The 22,061-nt window shown below is 49.7% G+C and overlaps 1 protein-coding gene across 1 annotated transcript; it reads left to right on the top strand.

The window, feature by feature from the left end:
* Nucleotides 1–7,451: 7,451 nt before the first annotated feature.
* RIPK4 (receptor-interacting serine-threonine kinase 4) lies at nt 7,452–21,613 on the top strand (the record flags this gene model as incomplete). Its single annotated transcript, XM_010155227.1, has 7 exons — nt 7,452–7,743; nt 15,210–15,358; nt 16,168–16,217; nt 17,751–17,909; nt 18,839–18,945; nt 19,468–19,720; nt 20,436–21,613. Coding segments are annotated over 7 exons (2,188 nt in total), but the record flags the coding sequence as incomplete, so codon positions are not given.
* Nucleotides 21,614–22,061: the final 448 nt, after the last annotated feature.

The following is a 22,061-nucleotide window of genomic DNA, read 5'->3' as shown; positions in this document are numbered from 1 at the left end:
TCGGTGTTTCTCACCCCGGAGTCGCACGCCTCGCGAGCCCACTCCGAAGCTTGACAGGCCGAACCAAGCCGGCCCCGCGCCAATGGGGCAGGAGCCCCGTCGCTGCAGCCCCACTTTCCAACGGCGACGAGGGGTATGAAGGTCTGACTAAAGGCGGCGAAGGGAGGCAATGCCATTAAACGTTCCTCAGGCGAACGCGGCCTTCATCACGCCTAAACGAAACCCGGACCGGCGCCTTTAGCCGTATCGTACATCGTAGAATCGCAGAATGGTTTGGGTTGGAAGGGACCTTAAAGATCATCTAGTGATGATTCTAAACATCGACACGGGGCTGGCCTGTCCCAAAGGATAAGGTCTGTTGCTTCGCCGCTTGCAGCAGCTTGGAAAAGATCTGCCGCACGGCTGCAGTGTAGGGCTTGCCCATTCTCTTGGAGTCATTCGGAAAACATGTTGCCTGGCCCTGGTCACGTGTGTATTGGCTTGTGCTAAAGCTTTACGCCTGCTGCAGCTCCAAAGGTCATCAAAGGCACGGTCGAACGGCAAGTGCGGGAGTGCTGACGGGGATCCATGGGGAGGGGGTTCTCAGGCCTGCTGTGCCTCGCTCCAGCCATCTCCCCACCTTGGAAAAAGCCAGCCCTTCAGCTTGCCTTGCAGCTGCATTAGTTGTTGACTCCCATGTGGTAGATGCCAGTGGGGCGCCCCCCACTGACATGGGGGGGGGCTGGGTGCCGCAGGCGCGGGCATGCGGTCTTTAAGGACTGGGTGCTGAAAGGAGGCGTGCTGGGAAATACCTTCTCCAGCTTCAGTTCAGGGCCAGCGCTTCTCCTGGCGTCTGCCCAGGATGATGTCCTCACCGGGCAGTCCAGTGTGGAGCTGTGTTGCATGTTGCTGGTAAAGATACTACACGGTGCAAACCCCCTCCAGCTCACCTCCCCTGTGTAACTAGCTGTAGCCTGTGGAGGTGGCAGACAGTCAGCTACACTCTGCTCAGACCATCTGCCTGCGGAGGGGGCCTTTCGAGTGTGGCTTTCTCCTTTCCTACAAGAGGGAGGTGGTCAGATGCGTCTTGAGAAGTAGCATCCTTCTGTTTTGAGGGGCAGCAGTGATTTCCCAGTAGGTCAGCAGCGTCTGCGCGGAGGGAGGTGAATATGGACAAGTTGTGTTCGTGGAGTTTTTCCAGCTCCGCCTTGGTCTCTGGGATCTCTGCCAGCTCGTGAGCTGATTCTGCAGTTCGTTTTTTGAGATGTGGGTTGGATCGGTCACAAAAGGTTTCCCTTGTTGCGGTTCCTGCGCGAGGAGGGAGATAAGTTGGCCCAAGATTGAAAACGTTTGTAAGCCCATCTTCTGCAGGATTGCTAGGGTAGTGGGGCATCTTGCCCATTGTCTGAACTGCTGTCTTTGCCGTAGGCATGGCTTACGTAGCATAGTAAAAAAGATAAAAACGCCCTGTGTTTAAAAGGGGAGAGCTTAATACACGTGCAGGATAACTCTGCTGTCTGTGAGTAAAAGTGAAAACCTCAAAATTGCAGAGGGTGTTTTATTGGGTTAACCTGCAAGCCCTCCTACCATTAAAATTTCACAGTAGATTTCAGTGCTGTGAAGAAAAGTGCTTTGAGAATTTGGGAACTTTGAGGGTGTGGGGCTCCTGCAGCTCCTGGTTAATTTTAACAATCCCATTCTTGAAACAGTAATTTGTTTTACTGCAGAATTTGTGCTTAAGATGCTGAAGGCGAGCATTAATTAGAAGTTGGAGGGTCCCTGGCCTTGGAAAAGGCTGTTTCTGGAAAATTTAAGCCGAATTTGTGTCGGCTTCTCCTCTGGTTCTGGTCTGCTCTACCAAACCCCTTTCAGGAGTCGGTAATGCCTACACCGACTAGTAGGCTGTGTGTGTCCCCCTACACACCCCCAGCGGGGCTTTTCACTGGTGCTGTTCAAATGGTGGGGGGGGACACAGGGACGCAGACAAAATAAACCACTACCTCTTTAGTTTGCAGGTTGAAACAAGCCTGTGTAATTAGGCGGTTAATCCGGGAGATAAACTTGACTAGCCGTTTCTTGGAACCCTGTGAAGCAGCAGGGTTAGAGGGATTACCAGTGGCAGTGGAAACATTAACTAAAAAACACAGAGGCTTCTTTATTTGTGTATTTGGTACCACATGAAACCCCCGTTTGTACGGCTCGGTGTAGGTAACGTGCTGTAGTCTCTCTTAGGGTGTTTCTGCAGACAGTAAGAGATTGGAAGTTGTTCCCGTGGCGGTTACCACAGCATAGAGCCAAGCGGCCTCAAGCAGAAGAAACACGGAATGTACAGCCAGAAGTGTTTTTGCCTTGAAGGCCAAGCCCTCTCGGGCAATCGAGCCAAATTCCATTCCTAACACCTTATTTGCTCCCGCTTTCTGGCTCGCAGTTCCCGCCTGCGACTCAGGGTGCTCTCAGGATGGGGAGGATCAGCGGAAGCCTGAAGGAAAGAGCGTGTGACCCAGAAAGACGGAGGGGACTCTCCCCCAGCACTCGCGGTGGAGAGCGCAGATTCTCTTCTCTTCACCCCTCTTGGACGGAACGCAAGCGTGGTCTGGAGAAGAAGGGTGGCGAGCTCAGAGAGAACAGCCTGGAAGCCTTTGTGGATTTCTTAGAGCTGAACGTAAACGTGCAGACTGTGAGGAGTAGGAGCAACCTAACGGTTCCCAGAGAGGGCTCTTCCCTGGAGGTGTTCGCTGGGGGGTGACCGCAGGGTGTGGAAAGGTCTGCTTTCTTCTGTGGGGAGAAAAAAAATGAGCAAAGCCCTACGCGTTTCTTCTCCCGAGTGACAGGGCAAGAGGGAACAGCCTCAGGTTGCGCCACGGGAGGTTTAGACTGGATACTGGTATTTCTTCACTGAAAGGGTTGTCAGACGCTGGGATAGGCTGCCCCGGGGAAGTGGTGGCGGCACCACCCCTGGAGGTATTTAGGAGATGTGTGGCTGAGGTGCTTAGGGACATGGTTTAGCGGTGGTATGAGCAGCGCTAGGTTAAGGGTTGGACGTGGTGATCTTAAAGGTCTTTCTGAACCTGAAGGTTCTGTGATTCTATGTACCTCCCTCTGCAGGACCTGGGTTTAGGAGTGGAGTAGGGCTTAGAAATTTAGGAGGTTTTAGAACCGCCTTGCTGTTAGCAGATGCTGCGTTACTTAGGTGGCGAAGGTGAATGGTGCTTGTTCTGGCAGTCTCTGGATGTGTAGGTAGAACTTAATGCTCACCTTGTGCTGCATAAAGAGTTGGGGTGAGCCTAGCTGTCCGCGTTAACCAGTAACCCTCTTGTACCCGGGCTGTGCAGCAGAGACCTGTTAGCAGGGCTGAGATCTGTGTTCACCTGAAAGAAGGGATTTTCTTCCTTTTTTTTCTTTTTTTTCTCCCCCCAAACATATCCCGCCCTGACCATGCAGTGTTTTTGCCTTCTCTTATTCATGTTCTTCTCTGAGGATCAGCAGTGTGAAGGTCACTAAAGATCTATCCTGTGCAGCAGAGGTCAAGGTACACTCTTCAACATCTGCCGTGATGCAGACGAAAGAGTCCCCTGAAAAAAAATCAGGGGTGTTGCATTTTTGTGGAACCCATCTTCGCTGCCAGCAGTTTGAGAGAGGTAACTTGGCATTCCCCACTGGAGTGCAGCCTGGCTGTGCAGGGCTGGATCTCCCCTGGGCTGGGAGAAGCCTGGCTGCTCTGCGTCTGGAGGTGGTTCACACAAACGGCCCCGTTACAGGTTTTCAGGGGTTTTTTGAGTTTCCCTGGAGCAACTTTAACTGCTCTGTCTCAGACTCCATTAAGGAAATGTGCTGGTAGTGGTGGGGGAATATAAAACTACAAGGACTGCCTTGTATGTTTAAAGTTGTATTTTTTATAACATAGCGTTATCTTTGGGGCATAAAGGTTGGATACATGCAAATGTGGATATAGTCGTAATTCTTGCTGTTCTTGTGGCAGGGTTTGAGGTACAAAGGTTGGGCCCTGGTTCCTGGGGAGCGAGGCAGTGGGCAGGTGTGAGTCCCTTGTCTCTCCAGGAGAATCCAAAGAATGCAGCCCTGTCATTTAGGGTCTGATTTGAGCAGAAGCAGACAGGGATGTCAGAGGTCCCCCAGGCACGTAATACTTCTAACTGCCTTGAATCCAGAGACCGGTCACTGACGACTTCGCTGACAAAGACGCTGTTTGGCACTGAACCCAGTGCTAGATCTCGTGCTGCGCGTGCCCCTGTTCCCTAGAAATCTTACAAGGGGAAGGTATATGCACCCCATGATTTACATAAGCTCAGCTGTTCTGTGAGCAAGCTTTTTCTTAATTTTTATGACTATAATGTTAGGGTATAATAGTGGAGGGGAAGGGGAATGGAGCCAAGGCGCTTAGAGAAGATGATTCCGACTCTTTAATCACGTGGTTGTTAAGTAAGAAACTATTATAACAGAGGCTAGACTCATGCCTCATAAGGAGCTCTTCATTCCCTCCACTTGGGAGGGAAGTGTTTCTTGGGGACAGTGCGGGATGATTTCTAAGCGCTAGGAGTAACTGAGCGGCACAACCCTCCTTCCTGCACCCCACACCTTGAGTTGTTCAACGTGAACTCGGGCGGTGCCGACAGCATCCTTTGTTGCAGCATTAGCACTCGACTGCCAGTAGCACCTCGCGCTGAGGGAAGGGAAGGGGCGAGAAGGACCTTTTATCTTTGCCTGTTGGAGGAGATCTTGGTTTAACGAGCAGTTGGCGTTAATACAATTAACGCAAGGGCACTCCAGCACTTGGCTAATAACCGAGTTGTACTGTTTCTCCTTATTTCTGTTGTCTTTTTGCCTTTTCTGCTTTCTGAAGGAGGCAGTGGCCTGTGTTTGAGAACTGAGGTGTCTCTCTGGCTATACCAGGTCACGTCTTGATTCAGTTCTGAATGCTCTGGGTGCGGGAAGATGCTCAAGGTGGCAGTTGTTGTATGGGGGTCTTGTTTAAACAGGCAAATTAGGTAAAGGTCCCTTGCCTGTTAATTAGTCAGGTAATCTGTTCAGCTAACTGGGTCTGGTCCAAGCAGAAAGGGAACTTTTTTAATTTTGTTGAAACTGGAAAGTCTCTCTTTCTTCACTGGGAAAAATGCCCCGTCTTGAGCAGCTGATGCCTGTGATTTTTGATGATGCTCTGAGAGGCTGTCCTCAGCCAAGGGAACCTCGTCCCGGTAGTCTAGTGGTTCTTGTTAGGCTCTGGCTGTTGCTGGGTGCTTGCCTTGCCTTGGAGTGCTCAGACAGGTATTTTACATCCCTGTCTCCAGAGCTCAGCCCGCCGAAGCCTGGTGAATTATGCTGGCTATGCACGTGGCTTGGGGGCAAGGAGTTGGTTCTGTTATTCATAGGCGCTCCCTTCCAGCCTGCCAAAGAGCAAACTGGGTACTTGCCTACAAAGGCAATTATTTCTCAAGAAAGTTGCTGTAGGGAGCAGCAGGAGCCAACGTGGTTAACAGAGAGAAAGATTTCCCTTATCTTCTTTTTTATTTCTTTCTCCTGCCAGTGTGTACGTCCCTCAAACCATTTTTCAGCCTGATCTTGCCTCTGAAACAGGCTGGCTTCTCCTTGCTAGGCTGGGCTCGCCCCTGGGGTGAAAGGTTGACTGCGCTGGGTTATTGCCAGCTGCTGCAGCTGACGAGGAGCAGGCAGACAGCGTTCCCAACCTCATCTAGGCAGGCGTCAGTGCTTCCCACAGCAGGCACAGCCGAGGGGAAGGGGTCACTGGAGTATCCCAATGCAGAGGCTACGGGCTAGATGATGGCTCCCAAACTCTCTCCCGGGCAGGAGTGCTGAGGGTCCCTTGCAGGCCGTGTTTCAGCATGCGTGGTGCAAGCTTCCCCCTGGGTCATCCACGAACTGGTGGGTGGGGACACCCATGGAAGGGGGGCTTCACTGCTCTAAGGTTGGACTTGGCATTTCCCTTTTTACAGGCGGAGAGGGGGCTTCTAGCTGGCATCAGATTTTTTTTTTTTTAAAAAAAGGAAGTTTGAGCAGATGGCGGTGAGAACTGGCATCGTTTGTTAGCAGCACAGGGCGCACAGCCCATGACTGGGTCAGGATCAGTCCCCGGGTGTGTTTTCCAGAACCGTCCAGGAGTGGCGGAGGGGATGGGTGACAGAGCTTTCTGCCTCACAGAGGGCACCCACCATCTTTCTTCTGTCAGTTATGGCTGCTGTGAACGTGCTCACTGAGCTTTACGTGTAAACCCTGACATCTTCCAGGAGAGCTGGTCTCCCAGAACATCGGGGCGGGGTGGGAGAGTGTCAAAGCAATGGTTTCTTCCATTTGAAATAGGACTGTGTTCACCAGGGGCCTGTGTTAAAGCTCTGTCCTATGACTTTGGGTACTGTTCTCCATTAAATGGTGTACATGCCTTGGGTACATTACAGGAGTAATAAGGAAGGGTCTGTTGAGGAAATGCTATCTCTGTGACCTCCCCACCTCCTCATGTGTGAATCGGTGGGTGGCAGCAACAGTGATAACGTCGCTACCTGTGGCCCAGAGCTGCTCTGGATACTGCCCATCATTGCTAACGATGTAGGTTTTGACAGACTGAAGGTTCTTTCGCCCATCACGCGTGGCTCCTCTTTGTGGGCGCAGCTGGCCCGGCGGGAGGACCCTTGTTTCCTCTTTCCAACTCTACGCCTGGTGGGTCCCTGCGGGCTGTGGCAGCTCGAAGGCAGTGCGTGAGGTGCAGAAGGAGGACATGGCAATTAAGGGTCTTGACCTGGGAGGCTGCAGCTCAGACTGAGTAACGCTTAGCACCCTGCAGGGTCAGGCTAAAGTGACCCGTAAACAACCCAGGGGCGTTCATTACATGTGCCAGCACAGGGCCTGTTACATCACTGCCAGTGGCGCGCTCGGAGTTTTTGGGATCTGCTGGAGCTGAGTGAGCAAAGCATTTGAGTTGACCAGTGTGAGATTTGAGGACGAGGAGGCTTTTTCTGTGTCCCCCACAAGCTTCAGTGGGCAGCTTGCTCCGCTCAACAGTGGCTCCTGGGGATTCCTATCCTGGCAGCAGGGCAGCTGAAGCAATGCTGTCCGTGCCGTCTCCCGATCAGCGCAGTCTTGTGACTCACAACAAGTTAATGACTTCGGCCCAGGGAGTTACAGCGAGTGGGGAATCTGGGCACTGCATGTATCCTCCTCCTTCTTAACAGCACAGGATAAACATCAAAGCGGGGAGGTGGGCTCTGCACTAGGGGTATTTGCACTGTGGAAGTGTACAGCTTGCCTGTGGTTCAGGAGCCGTGAGCTGCCTGCCATCGGAAGCATAAACTAGGGTTGGTAAGGCCGCTGAGGTGCAGCGTGTTTCAGCCAAGTGACGGTCACGCAGTGCGGGGTTTGGTTTAATAACAAATGTTTTATGTGTGTTTGGGGAGGGGGGCAGGAGAAGCAGCTACTCCATCCCTCACCATCTGTTCCTTTCTACCCAGGGAGCGCATGGAGTTACTGGAAGAAGCCAGGAAGATGGAAATGGCAAAATTTCGCTACATCCTTCCTGTTTACGGCATCTGTAAAGAGCCGGTGGGCTTGGTGATGGAATACATGGAAACTGGGTCTCTGGAAAAGCTCCTGGCTTCCGAACCTCTGCCCTGGGAATTGCGCTTCCGCATCATCCACGAGACAGCGGTGGGGATGAACTTCCTGCACTGCATGTCCCCTCCCCTGCTCCACCTGGACCTCAAGCCTGCAAACATCCTGCTTGATGCCCACTACCACGTCAAGGTACGCACTGGGCACTCTGTGCCAGGGACCCACCTCGGGATGTTCTTGCCTGGCTTCTGCCAGGCTCAAAGGCCTGAGAGAAACCAGCAGTGATGGGCCTTTTTAATTAGAGAAATGCCCACCAACCCAGCCCCTCTAGTCCCCAAACTTGTCTACCTGATTTATGCAATGTTTTGGTACACACATAGAGGTAGGGAGCTCGTGAGAACTCTCCTGACATTTTAGGAGTGTGCTAGTGTAGTGGGCATGGGTTTTGAGACCTAATGGGTCCTGCTATAAATTTCTCTGCATGTAGGGTCATGAGGCAGATGAGAACAGGGAGTGAGAAGCAATGTGAACCTCTAAATCATCTATGCCGCTTCCGCAGCTCCCAGTGGTAACCCTGCTCTGTCTGCGTCCTTCTGGCTTTGTACGCACCACTAAATAACCAAATCTCATTTACAGCTGGAGTCCAGAGAAGCCTTCCCAGAGGCAACTCATTTTCTTCTTGCTCAGAGCATATACAGTGAAGTATCTCTGTGTCCTGCCTGTTAATGCATACCACAGGTCACTTACAGGAATTTTTGTGGCTGTATCAGCATGTTTTTGTTATCCATTTCCAGAGTAAGCTAGCAAATTTGTTGGCCCTCTCTGGAGGTTGTGTTTTGACAGCTGGACTATGGAGGTTGTGCTTGCTTTCTGATCCTTCCTTTTGGAGTGTAGAGAGGCTAAAATACGTATTTTTCCTGACCTTTTTTTTTTCCCCCATGTCTCAGTGCCCAAACTTTTAACCTTTGGACTGCAAGACTAATCGTGCTGGCTGGCTGATACAACTCAGTACAAGTAGTCATTGATTTTTATCAGTGCCATCTGCTCCCTGTTTTCCTGTCTCCCTCAAACTGGCTAAATGGCTTTGGTCTTGCGGTACCATTGTAAAAATGAAGTTTTCATTACATGGAAACATCTCTCCTGATGTCATGAGAGACTTGGAGCTGTAAGAGGTGTGTGCCTCTAATGAAATCACACCTGTGACAGTCTCAGCTTTTTTACTAGGCCTCTTAGTGGTTTACTGCTAGAAGGATTTTCTTTCTGAGATAGGAAGCACCGACAGGTGGTCCTTGGTATTATGGCCAGAACAGCAGGATCTGAGCTGTTGAAATTACATTCTCACACAGTGGTGCTGAGAGGCCTCTGCTAAGTATTTATTTACCTAAAGAATGTGCTTGCTTGCATAACTTCTTGAATTCCTAATTCTTGACTCATCCGTGTGCCAAGATATGAGGGCTGTGTTTTTCTCACTGTTTCAGGACGTTGAAACGGTGCCCAGTGTTCTGCCTGCTGTATAGCCTGCGTCTGGCTGGTGATGTAATACAAGGGGGCAGAGTGCAAAACTTACCAAATACCAAACTGTTTCTGGTGAGGTCATTGCTGACATCCCTAAACTGTTGCTACTCGCTCCGTGTATGAAACACATGAAGGTCTTCAGGCACTTTCTGTTAAGTTCAGAAAAGAATGGTCTACTCCAGCCCTTTTTCCCACCAGCAGTCTCTTACATCCGCAGGCGTCTTGGAAACCCCTCCAAGCAGCAAAGCAGACATAGGAACCTATATGCAAAATAAGAGATGGACATATTCTGTGAGGCACCTTGACTTTAAAACCATGGCCCTAAACCTTCTTTTTGTGCGTTGCGAAACTTGTAATTAAATTTCAGACCCTGCAGCTGGATTTTTAATGCGCATTTTCTTGCGGGAAGGCTAACAGAGCTGATGATAGAAGTGTTTTTCCTTTTAAAATGTTAGCATCAATTTAGTCGGTGACCTGTCCCTAACAGAATCCTGAGGTGAGCAAAGTGATCTTGCAGACTACAAAAGAAGAGTTTGGAGGTGGGCAGGACTTCTGTGAACCGTTTGCCCCTGAGCCAGGAAGCAGCCGGCCTTGCAGAGGAGCGCATTGGAAACGCTCCTGTGCTGTACTGCTGGTTAAATGGAAACATGCCCTTCTTTTTACAGATGCAGTGCTTGCTGTAACAGCCCCGGGTGAAAAGGGTGACTAACGCAGCAGGGCCGTGCAGAACATGTCGTCAAGTGGGTGCCTCCGTAGCGTAGAGCCGTCACTTGTGCGTTACATAAGTGTGCGCCGAACTTTGTTCTTGGGAGGATAATTAGGAGGATGTGATTAGCGTGAGCACTGAGCAGGGATAGAGACAGACGGATACTAACTTTTCCAAAGGCATGTTGGGGGATTCCTTGGTGATTTTAAATGTACATGCATAAGATGTAGAGCGCGAGGTAAGGCTTTGCTGTTTTTTGGAGGATGCATGGATGCACACGCATCTCCTCCTCTGCGAGTGGTGGTGGAGCTCAGTATTGACAGGGGCCTCAGCTGTCACCATGTCCTGCTCCATCTTGGTTGCTTTAAGCACTGTGGTTTCCTTGGAAGGAGTATTCCATACCCAGGCAGGCTTTGCTAGCAGGGATCAGCCTGCTTTTCTTTTTTTTTTTCCTCCTTATCGCCAACCTGTGACTTCTACTTGTACCAACAAGATCCTCCCTGCTCTCTTCCCCAGTGTTCCATCTATGCCGATTTCCAGTACTTACGGGCTGTCTAGGTTTTGCCTAACTGGACCACATCTTACGAGCTGCTTCTTCAGCTCTCTTGCGGAACCTCCGTTAGCATTCTGGATGTCTCCCCTCAGCTCCCTTAGAGGTGGCAATCGCTTGTGGGGAGCTGACGAAGGAATGTCACGTTCCAGCGCTGTCCTCGCGTGCAGGCTGTTAGTGAGCTCGTTCCCTGCACCAGTGTGATCTCTCTCCAGGGCGCTGGGTAGACCCCCCCCCCCCCCTCCATGCAGCAGTCTGGTACCTGAACTTGTTGCCAGCTACCCTGCCTGCACGCTCACTCTATTGCTGCTTCCCAGGCTTCTTACCTTCAGTGTCTCATAGTCCAGAGTGTTGGGTTTTGTTAGGCTGTTTAAAATGAAGTCAATGTGAAACTTAACACTTTTGGGCAAAAGCATTATTTGGTGAGCTCTTGTTTCTCTTACTATCCAGCCTGGTTTTTGCAGCTCCTCATCTTGTCATTCATACATACACACACACACACACATGTGTGGGTATACACTCACACAGAGGCAAATCCCACTAGTTACGTTTCATCTCCCAGATTTTGTTTTTAAAGAGCTTGAAGCAGGATGAGCTGGTCTCAGCTGTGCATTGCTTTAAGCTCGCTGTAGGTGCTTTTATGTTTTCTCGCCCCAGTGCTCCAGTTTTAAACCAGTCTTGAAGAGTGAAATTTGCCGCTGCGTGATGCCATGCTGATGGTCTTACTAAACATGGACAGGTTGCCTCTGTGGTCTTCACCTTTATTTGCTTCAGCCGAAGAAGGGGCTGTAGAATTTCTGAGCGGAATTAGAAGCAGGACAGTCAGACAGCTTCTTAGTGTAGGTGGTTAATTGTAGGCCAAAGTAATACCCAGAGGCCAGGCTGGTAAAGAGCAGCTGTCTCTTTTTATTAGAGTAGCTGATGTAGTTAACCACTTTTTTTTTAATCAGCTGCAAATGGTCTCCTGTTATTAGAAATGGGAAGCGGCTTTGTTGTTTTGTGTGTCCCTTCTCCGAGTTTCCCACCCCTCCTGATCAAGGTTTCCTGTAGGGCTGGTGTTACCTGGCTCTTTAATCCCAACCAACAAAGCTGGTTTTCAGCTTCATCAATTCTCTAATTGATCTCATTGTGGTGGCGCGGGACAAGACCGTCCCTGTTACAGTGATGCAGATTTATGATGGATTAAAATGGGTGTTTGACCATGGCTTTGGTATCTGTGGGCTTCTGAAGAGGGAGTTACAAATGTCACACCTGAAACAGGTTTTGAGAAAATAAGGTTTCAGGGCAGGTTGGAAAAGGATGGAAATAGCGTCTGTTTCAGAAAGACTTCTTTAGTAGCTAACTGAAGTGTGTGTGTTCGAGCAAAGACACATGTTTGAAGTGCAGGTGTTGGTTGTGTCTGTGCTTAGAATTAATTGTTATTTCTAATTTTTAATAGTCCAAATCTGTGACCCATGTAAGTCCCTTAAACATTTCTGGGATTTCTTAAAGACCAAAATTGAAACTACCAGCCTTTCTTACCCCCCAAAAAATAACCAACCAAACAAGGCCACGCCCACTCCCTCCCCTGACAGACAAATGTGGTGGCATTCTCGATACCCAAGCGCACAGAGACTTTGACAGAGGCAAATACTGGAGATGCCGGCAGTGATTAAAAATCAGTCTGAGGGCTTTTTTACCTACTGGGAGAAAGAAAACCTCTTGGTGAACTCAGCCCACTGCAGTGGGTTCTTGGGTCTCAGTTGCAGGAAAATCGCAGGCAGCATCAGCAGCCAAGTGCACGCTTCAGGATGGGCTGTCGGGAATCATCAGTGAATGCACTGATTTTGTTCCTGGGAGCCTGATCCCTTCAGTGTTTTCAGTAACCATTGTGGTTACCCAAGCATATCTACCGGTTTTCAAAAAAAACCAAAACCCCAAACCCCAAAGTTCCAAAAAATAAGTTGACAAACTTAAAGCATCTAAAACTGTGCAAGTGAGTGTATTTTGCAAACTGGAATTGAAATGTCTGCAAGTGGCAGGAGCAGAGAAAGGCCTGTTAAACAAAACAAAGATGGAGGGAAAGGGAGAAAGAAAGAGCGTTCAGACATTGGATCTGTCAGTGAAGTGGGCAGGAGAACACGTACCTCTCCCCCCGCAAGTCGCTGCTCACGTGTCTGTTCTCATGCAGACCTGCACAGAGCAGAGACCGGAGAGCGAGCTGCCTGAACACGAACAGTCCCGCTGCCTGCGTGGGCTCCGGCCAACGTTTTCTCTCTTCTTCCTACCCCTTCACCGCGTGTTTTGCATGAAGCAGCCTGTCGCCTCCGTGTCTCCCCTTAACTCTGCTGGTATTAGGGACGCTTTTGAAGCGTTGATGGGATCCACCTGATGTGAGGATGTGAGGAGCGAGGTGAGGGGTTCTGTTGGATTGTGGGGCAGGGCAGATCCTGGGGTGGGCAGCAGGGGCTAGCGGGGATGCTCCGCTTCGGCTGCCTGCACCGGCCAGGGGTGCCTTGTGTTGCAGAACTAGGTACCTGGCAAGCAATTTCAAGGCAAAACAGGTAAGTTAAATAGTTGCGTCTTCCACCCACTGCCCGGTTCCCACTGATGTTTAAAGTAAACTGCATGACTAAACACACCGTGCAGTGTGGAAAATTTACCCTAAAGGAACTAATAAAAGCCACAGAAGCTGTCTGCAGAACCTCACTGCTTTGTTGCAGCCTGGAAGATGATAACAATTCTTCAATTTCCAGTACTTTCTGCAGATTTTGATACGATTGAAGCTCTGTTCTACAGCTGAATTTCCTATTAATTGGTATAAACCCTAGTCCTTCCCAGTCGGTAGGGGCGGGTTCACATGGTCAAGTTGTTGCTAGCCTGGGCAGGGATATACCCACGTATCGTAGCTGTTTCTTGGTTTGTAGGCTGAGACCTTTTCTGCCTGCTGTGCTTAGCCTCCTGTCCTAGCCCCCAGCCTGAGCTTCACACAGCTGGTGGCCCCCAGTGCAGGAGTGTCACTGTCCTGTCTGTGTTTCACCTTTATTTCTTGACTCACGCGGTAGGAAACCCGGTATTGTTTAGACAAAGAGGAAGGTGTATGACTTTAATTACGCCTGCATGCCATATGGATTTTTTGAGGTGTACATAAGCCTCTGCTTTATGTTAATCAAAGGAGAACAGCGCTTCGCCAAGTCGGATCTGTTCAGACTTGCAGCAGGCGGCTCGTTTATTAACCTGACACCACGGGCTTGGGTGATGTTGGGGTTGTGCTTTTGTTCTCCTGGGGAGCACTAAATGCCCCAAACTCATGCAGCACTTCCTGGGGCGCTCAATTCGGCTCTTCCCAGGGTGAGCTGGCTTGCGAACCCCGCTTTCTTGACCACTTGGCTGCTTTTGTGGAGTCCAGTGCTGGGCCAGCAATGCCCCTCTGAGACCGTAGCCCTACAAGTATGAGAAACTACTCCGCCATGTGTCTTCTTCGCTTTCTTCCCCTTTGTTTTCCCCCTTTTCTAGATTTTTTTTTTTCCTTCTCAAGTCATTCCCACATTACCTTACAGATTTAAGATACAGATGTACAACAGGTTGGATATACCTGTGTGCTGGAGTACAGGACTTCCTCGGCTGCTGAGGATGCCGCTATGGAGCTCCTTGTCCCTGGGAGAGGTTCTTCCTGAAGCTGTGTGGGTTGTGTTGTTTGGTTTATGGCAAAGGGAGATTGCTGGCATTTGAAGCCCGATGGCTGCGTAGCCTGCCTGTTCTCCAGGAGACTGAGGCTGGCAGCAGTTTTCTCCCTTTCCAGTAACGGATGCATGTCAGGACTAGCTTTGTGGTATCTTTAGACAGAAGCTTCTGAAAGTGTGAAGTTGGAGCCTATTTAAAAAAAGGCTTTTTTTAATTATGCTTGTTGTTTTGAGGGAGAACTTTCTCAAAGGAGAAGCTGTGAAGATCAAAAGGGGAATGAGTCATTGAAAAACCTGAGCATTTATTAGATAAAAAGAATGTCTAAGTCGGGGGAGGGGGAGGGAATCTTATCTAACACGTAGACAAAAATCAGTGGGCTGAGTGGTTCCAAAAAGACTTGACTTCTCTTGACACTTCCACTTGGGATCGTAGACATTTTTGACCAGTGGGAAATAAGTAAGACAAAGGAGATTCCTTGCCTGTCTGTTTGCTTGGTGATTGGTATGCCTTTGAGAGCAAATGAATGCATGTTTGTTTGACACTTCAAATTAAAGTGGAGGTGTGTTTTCCTTTTTATAGACTTGCTGTCACTTGTTCGGTTCATTTTGGCTGTGCACACTGTGTCACTGCACTGACTTGCCCCATCTCCTACTTGCCAAACAGAATCCCCTGTGTGGGTTTTTCATGTGCGTGCCCATGTTTGGGTTTTTTTTCCTAACACTTGCTGCCTCTGGTGTCTGACTCGGTCCTCGTTGGCATGGCCGGTGTGCCAGCGATACCTGAAAGAGCAGTTCGTTCGCACTCAGCGGAGAGCTCCCGGCCTGAAGACAGACGGGTGCTCAGGACGTTTAAATGTAGCCCACGAGGCGAGGTTACGTAGGGAGAGGGGGGTGGCAGGACCGATAATTGCATTAGTTTGCACTAACTAAATTTGGCTGGTTTTAAATTACAGTAAATCACCCTGTTTGTGTTTGCTGTGCAGTGGGCTAACATGCTGCTGCTTGCACAAAACTGTTTGCCTCTTTCTTTTTTTTGGCTTAACCATCAAGAAAAGGGCACCGTAGCATGACGCTTCTGCAGATGTTTTCTGAGCTTACGTTTCTGGATGGCAGCTCACCGCATTTTGTTGGGCCGTCGTTCTTTACACAAAACGTTAATGCTGCTGAAGTCTAACAGTCGCCTGCACTTTTCCCCCCTCCCCTCTTTCTCCCTCGTTTTTTGCAGATTTCCGACTTCGGACTTGCGAAATGCAATGGCTTGTCCCATTCCCACGACATCAGCATGGACGGCTTGTGCGGCACCATCGCGTACCTCCCCCCAGAGCGCATCAAAGAGAAGAACAGGTGCTTTGACACCAAACATGATGTGTACAGGTCAGTTCACTGCAAGGACACTCAAAAGCGCTTCAAGTAATACTGTAAAATGAGCCCTCTGTTTCTGGCTGTAAAACCTCATTGAGCATGAAACCCCTAAATCTTAGTTGAGACTCATCTTGCGAAGGGTCGCGCTTGCTCTGCTTTTTTTGCAAGGCCTTTGTAGGGTAGAGGCCTTCTTACAAACTGCAGCCGGATCCTGGGTCTTGAGCGCTATATCATTCCAAATAACACTTATTTATTAGCAACGGGAGGCGCTCTGCCCACCTTTGATTTCCCCATCAAAAGGTACATTCTGACCTACTTTTCAAGTCTGTGACAAAATTCTTAGTTATCTGCAGTGGATTTCGTCACTAGGTCTTTAGTTCTTCTTTCATGGTAAGGTTGTTAGGGAAAGGAAATCGTAGCTGTAGATGAAAAGATATGTGCTATTCTAGATGGAACGTATTTCTTCAGAGTCGTCTCACAGGGTAGAAGTATTAAAAAAAATGCACAGTAATGCTTTGCTGCTCTCTGATTTTGCCAGTGCCAGTGTGGAGCAGCTGGTAGGTGTTGCCAGGAGCTCGGCAGCCCCTGGCAAGCCCCTGCGTTCGCTGCCTCAGGTTCCTCCCTGCAAAAAGTAGACTTTCAACTCATCTTCCTGTGCGTGTGTTCATCAGCTGAATTAGATGCAGAGTGAAGGATGAGGAAAGAGAACTTGGGAAAATAAATTTCATGAGGTTTTTTGGCTTTTTGTTGTGGTGGTTTTTTTTTTTTTTAATTAAAAAAAAAAGCTTTTCTAGAAATATTCTTTTTGCCTTTATCTCTAGCTTTTCCATTGTGGTTTGGGGAGTTCTTACCCAGAAGAAGCCTTTTGCAGGTAAGTTTGATGTACTGTGCGTTGCGTTGGAATTTTTTTCCTTTCTCCCGCTGATGAAGAGTGCTTCCAGCCCCACCAGCCCCAGGTTACATGAGCATCCTCCAAATTCCTACAGCCTTGTCTGGCAGACTCTTTTAATCTCTCTGGTTCCGATCACAGACGCAGGTCCCGCTCTGCCCTGCGTCGTGAAAGCAGAGCCCTTGCTGCCACAGGGCGGTCGGCTGCACCTTTTTGCTTCTCTCTGCCGGGGTTTGCTGCACATGTCGAGATTGGTGTGTGGCCTGTGCAGACGTCTGGCATGTTCGACGACGACGAGGAGCAGCACAGAGCCAAGCCAACTGGCAGGCAACCGTGCTGGTTTCAGAAACAGCTTCTCTATAGAGAGGTTCTGTAGTTTATTTGTAGATTGTGGGCACAGATTTGTTGTTTTAAAAAAAACAAGCTGTCTGCGAGAATAAGCCTTGTTCCACCCTGCAGTAAATGCACCGATCAACAGGCAGCTATTTATTCTTTATGACTTTTCCTGTGTGTATGACTAGCCTACGTATAGCAAACGTGTTTGAACACGTTCCAGTCTGCTCTTAATTCTCCTGCAAGTGAGAGATTCCATTTAGCACAGTGGTTCAGAGTCAAGAGCCACGTTGCTGCACAGCTCCATTTGTGTTTTTCCTTTGCCTTTACAAAAAGTTCGGGTACCTGGTCTAAATAAAAGCTGTAGTTTAGTTTACTGCAAATACTCCAAGGGCTGGAGCACCTCTGCTGTGGGGACAGTCTGAGAGAGTTGGGCTTGTTCAGCCTGGAGAAGAGAAGGCTCCGGGGAGACCTTATAGCACCTTCCAGTACCTGAAGGGGCTACAAGGAAGATGGGGGGGACTTTTTGCAAGGGCCTGTAGTGACAGGACAAGGGGGGATGGGTTTAAATTGAAAGTGGGGAGGTTTAGATTGGATATCAGGAAGAAGTTCTTCATGGAGAGGGTGGTGAGGCACTGGCACAGGTTGCCCAGAGCAGCTGTGGATTCCCCATCCCTGGAAGTGTCCAAGGCCAGGCTGGATGAGGCTTTGAGCAACCTGGTCTAGTGGAAGGTGTCCCCGCCCATGGCAGGGGGGGTGGAACTAGATGGTCTTTAAGGTCCCTTCCCACCCAAACCATTCTGGGATTCTATGATGATTTTATGAAATACAGAAATTATCTGTATCTTTCTGCAGATACAGAAACCCAGAGAGGTAGCAAGGAACTGTTTGGGTTATTTTTCCGTTGGTTCTGTCTTTTGTGGGTGGAAAAAGAGCACAGTCACTCACTGACCATTGGGTTTAACTGATAAAAGGGAAGTAGGTGTTACTTCATTGATGAATGTTTTGTGGGAGAATAAGACCAACTTCTTTTTCCCTGTTGCTAAAAGGAAGCACACTCAATCTGGAAAAAATGCACAGAAACCAAGTTTCAGCCTAATACACTGTTAATGCTCTCAGATAAAAAAAATTAAATCATTCCTTTGGCTGGGAGATCTTAATTTGTGTGCTTTTGCTTTACAGAGGAAAACAACATTTTACATATTATGGTAAAAGTAGTTAAAGGCCACCGCCCAGAGCTACCTGCCGTTTCCAAATCCAGACCTCATTCATGTAATAACTTGATCAAACTGATGCAAAAATGTTGGCAAGACGATCCTGGGGAACGGCCAACGTTTCAAGGTAAGATTTCCTCGTAACCTGGCTGCCCATTTATTCTTCTGTGAGTCACGTTATTGCTCAGGACCTTGTTAATCCTTGGGGTAGATGCTGTGAGCCTCTGTGACAGATAAATAGAGCACATTGTATGGTAGAGACAATGATACAGGCCACTTACTCATATGGGGAGGAAGGGATTATCCGAGGACAAGTCTGGCCATGACGGCGTTATGTAAACGCACCGGGAACAGGACCTGTACTGAACCAGCTGATCCATTTGGCCAGGAACTGTGTTGATTTCCGATTGCGTGTATCGGGGCATATGCCAGGCTGGAATTGGGGTGGTTTTCACCATACCAAAGCCTTGAAGGCCCTGGCTCTTGACAATTTCCCCTTGTGTGCTGAGAAACTGAATTGTTTCCTTGTAACAAAACGATTTCTACCATCGTTTTTCTGCCAATAAAGGGAAACTCTGGAGAAAGGCTTGAACTTCCCCAAAGCACCTGTTGTGAATTCTGATGTGCAGGAGGACGTAGCAGGTGCTGTCTCCAGGTAGCTTCATTTAGCATTAATGGGAGAGATGTGCCTCTTCCCCCTCCTCCTGCCCCAACAAGGTAGAGGGACTGAAGGGGAGAGTGATCCCATCTCTTTAAAAACGTACATCTGAGTCTGCCAGCAGTAGCCTGGCTCCCATTCCACAGTCCTGCAGTGTAGCCACCGTGTAACTGAGTGGGAAAAGTAATTTTTCATTCAGCCCTGTGCACTCCTTGCTTAGCTACACACTTGTACCGACTGGTGAGGTGCTAGATGGAACAGTCAAAATCCAAGTCTTTCTCCCACAGTGTCTCAAAGCTGTCGAGCTCTTATGATAGAGAAAGGCAACAGGGCATCTCAGAAAAATCTCCTATTAAAAAAAAAAACCAAACCAAAACCTTCTCTTGCTTTCTTCCAAGAAATCACTTCGGAAACAGAGGCCCTTTGTGAAAAACCAGAAGAGGAAACCAAAGAGATGATAACTCAGGACCTGGACACCAAGAATTCACCTGAGCGGCAGCCTGAGGTATTTTTTCTCTCTGGCTCATGTTCAAGCATGCCAGGCTTTGCCAGGAACAGGTTGCTCTGTGATCAGTAACGTCCCAGCCACCATCCCTTTGCCGCTTCTGGACGCCTGCTTGCCAGTTCGAAGTGGGTCTGGGTGAAGGACTGGAATGCAAAGTGACAGCAGATGTGCAGACCACCTCAGGAACAGCTCAGTGCTGGGCTAAGTGCAAGTGGATCTCAGACTGTTGAGGGAGAGCAGGACAGTTAGGAAGTAAAGGCTGGAACTGTGTGGGTGTGACTGATCTTAAAAAAATGCTGTAGAGAGAACAGCCGTGTGGCTTCAGTGGCTGTGTACGCACTGCTGAAATCTGCCCGCCTGCATCTGAGAACTGCAGTGACTTTATTCATGGGTTTCATTTAACGTGACCAGTGCTTGAAGGAAGGCCTCCTGCAAACTGACAAACGTGTGTTTCTTCCTGCGGGGCCTCCTGCTCAGTTTTCTTTTCTGACCTTTCTAAATGCTTGTGTGCTTCTCTTGAAGGGGATGTCTGCGTTATCCCAGCCAAAGCAGGAGCCTGCGCTACCATCAGTTAAGGATTACAGTCTCTCAGAGCTGTTGTCCCAGCTGGATTCGGGGATTTCACAGACTATGGAAGGCCCTGAGGATCTCAGCCGCAGCTCTTCTGAGTCCAAACTTGCTTCCAGCGACAAGCGGCTTTCAGGAGTTTCATCTGTAGATTCAGCTTTTTCATCCAGAGGCTCCCTTTCCCTTTCCTTTGAAAGGGAGAGTTCAGGTAACGGCCAGGTTTTCCTTTGTTGCTGTATTTTTTTTTTAGTTGTTTGGACCGGGGCACGGGAGTCAATTGGTTGGAGAGTAGTCGTATGGAGAGTAGCATTCTGAAGCGCACCGTTAGCCTTGCTTTCTTGTGCTGTCAGCACTACAGGTTTGTTTATAAAGTCAGAGGTAGTTATTAAAATAAAAAAAGGGGTTCCTGAACATGCTGTAATGAGAAACAGCAAATCTCGTTTGCTTTTGAAAAGAAGTGACCTGAATTCCCACCAAAGCAGTTAGCAAATCAGTCGCGTGAAGGGTAGCTGGAAGGGAGGTCGCTTAGGCCGGCATCCCGCTCGGGGTGGGACCACAGCCGATGCCCGGTGAGGTCAGCTGCCACTGTGGCTTTGTCAGTGACACTGAGCTTTCACAGTCGAGTCAGTGCTGGCGCCGCTGGGTGTGTTAGCCGTGGGCACATAAGGTCTGACGGGTAGCAGGACTGTGATGGTGTCTTCCTCATAGAACAGTTTGGGTTGGAAGGGACCTTTTAAAGGTTATCCAGTCCACCCACCCCCACAGTGAGCAGGGACACCTTCCACTAGATCAGGTTGCTCACATCCCTGTCCAGCCTGGCCTTGAATATATCCAGGGACGGGGCATCTACCACCTCCCTGGGGAACCTGTTCCAGTGCTTCACTGCCCTCACGGTAAAAAATTTCTGCCTTACATCCGTCTAGATATCGGCACTACGGACATACAGAAGAGGAAGCTAACGGAGGCCATATTATCTGGAGATACCAGCAAGCTGATGAAGATCCTCCAGCCCCAGGATGTTGATGTTGTGTTAGATGGGAACTCCAGTCTTTTGCACTTGGCTGTTGAAGCTGGTCAAGAAGAGTGTGTCAAATGGCTCCTCCTCTACAACGCTAACCCTAACCTCACCAACAAGAAAGGGTCCACCCCTCTTCACATAGCCATTGAGAAGAAAGTTAAAAGCATCGTGGAGCTGATTATGGCCAGGAAAATCAACGTTAATGCCAAGGATGAGGATCAGTGGACTGCTCTTCACTTCGCTGCCCAAAACGGGGATGACTTCAGCACGAAAATGCTGCTTGATAAGAACGCGTCCTTGAACGAGGTGGATTTTGAAGGCAGAGCCCCCATCCACATAGCCTGCCAGTACGGCCAGGAGAACATTGTGCGGATCCTGCTGAGAAGAGGCGTCAACGTGAACATGAAAGGGAAGGACGACTGGGTGCCGCTGCACTACGCTGCCTGGCAAGGCCACCTCCCCATCGTAAAGCTTCTGGCCAAACAGCGGGGTGCAAACGTGAACGTGCAGACCGTGGACGGGAGGACCTCGCTGCACTTGGCCGCTCAGCGAGGACACTACCGTGTCGCTCGCCTCCTCATAGACCTGGAGTCGGATGTCAACGTACGGAATGCGCTCCTGCAGACTGCTCTCCACATAGCTGCTGAAACGGGCCACACGAGCACCTCGAGGCTGCTCCTTAAACACGGCGCAGACATTGAGGCAGCGACGGCAGAGGGATACACCGCTCTGCACTTGGCATCTCGCAGCGGCCACGTGGCAACAACAAGGCTGCTGATAGATGAAAGGGCCAGCCTTCTAGCCAGAGGCCCCTTAAACAGGACAGCGTTACACCTTGCCGCAGAGAGCGGCCATTCTGAAGTAGTAGAAGAACTTGTCAGTTCCGAAAACGTCGACATGTCCGACAGCGAAGGGTTAACAGCCCTTCACCTGGCTGCACGAGGAGGGCACACAAAAACGGTTGAGGTTCTGCTGAAGCACGGGGCGTGCGCCGACGCGCGGAGACCCGCGTGTCCCACCCGGCTACAGCTCGCCCCGCAGAGCGGTAGCAGCTCCGTTACCGTGGCGTTAAGCGACACTTAAGCAGACAGTGCGGAACTTGCGACCTTCCTGCCTGGTGCGAGAAGGCTGCTGGAGCTTGACTCCCGAGGGCCTTCTCCGGTGGTGCGGCAGCCGGCAGAAGCTACGCACGCATGCGAGCGCACACGGACTGAGGCCGGGTGTGAGGCTAAGGGCCGGAGCCTGCCCCGCTTCCGGTCTGCGGCCGTCGTACTGCCTGCGCCTGCCCTGTCTGTATATTGACCCTCCTCTCCCGAGGATGTGGTGAGAGAAGGATGCAACCTGGGGGACTTCCCCCCCCCACTTTGGTCTTGTGTTGTTTTTCTCCCTAATGTGCCAAACTAATTTAAGAACTAACATTTTGCTTTTTTATTTTCGTCCAAAAATGAAAAAAAAAAAAAAAAGGCATAGGATTCCTGGTTCATTGCAGTGATGTGTATTTTGGGCTGAAAGCCTGCAGGGTAAGATAAAC

Source organism: Eurypyga helias, unplaced genomic scaffold (assembly GCF_000690775.1).
Source record: "Eurypyga helias isolate BGI_N326 unplaced genomic scaffold, ASM69077v1 scaffold6577, whole genome shotgun sequence".
Classification (NCBI taxonomy): domain Eukaryota; kingdom Metazoa; phylum Chordata; class Aves; order Eurypygiformes; family Eurypygidae; genus Eurypyga; species Eurypyga helias.
Note: the sequence above shows the minus strand (reverse complement) of the source record. Positions and strands in the feature narration are given on the sequence as shown.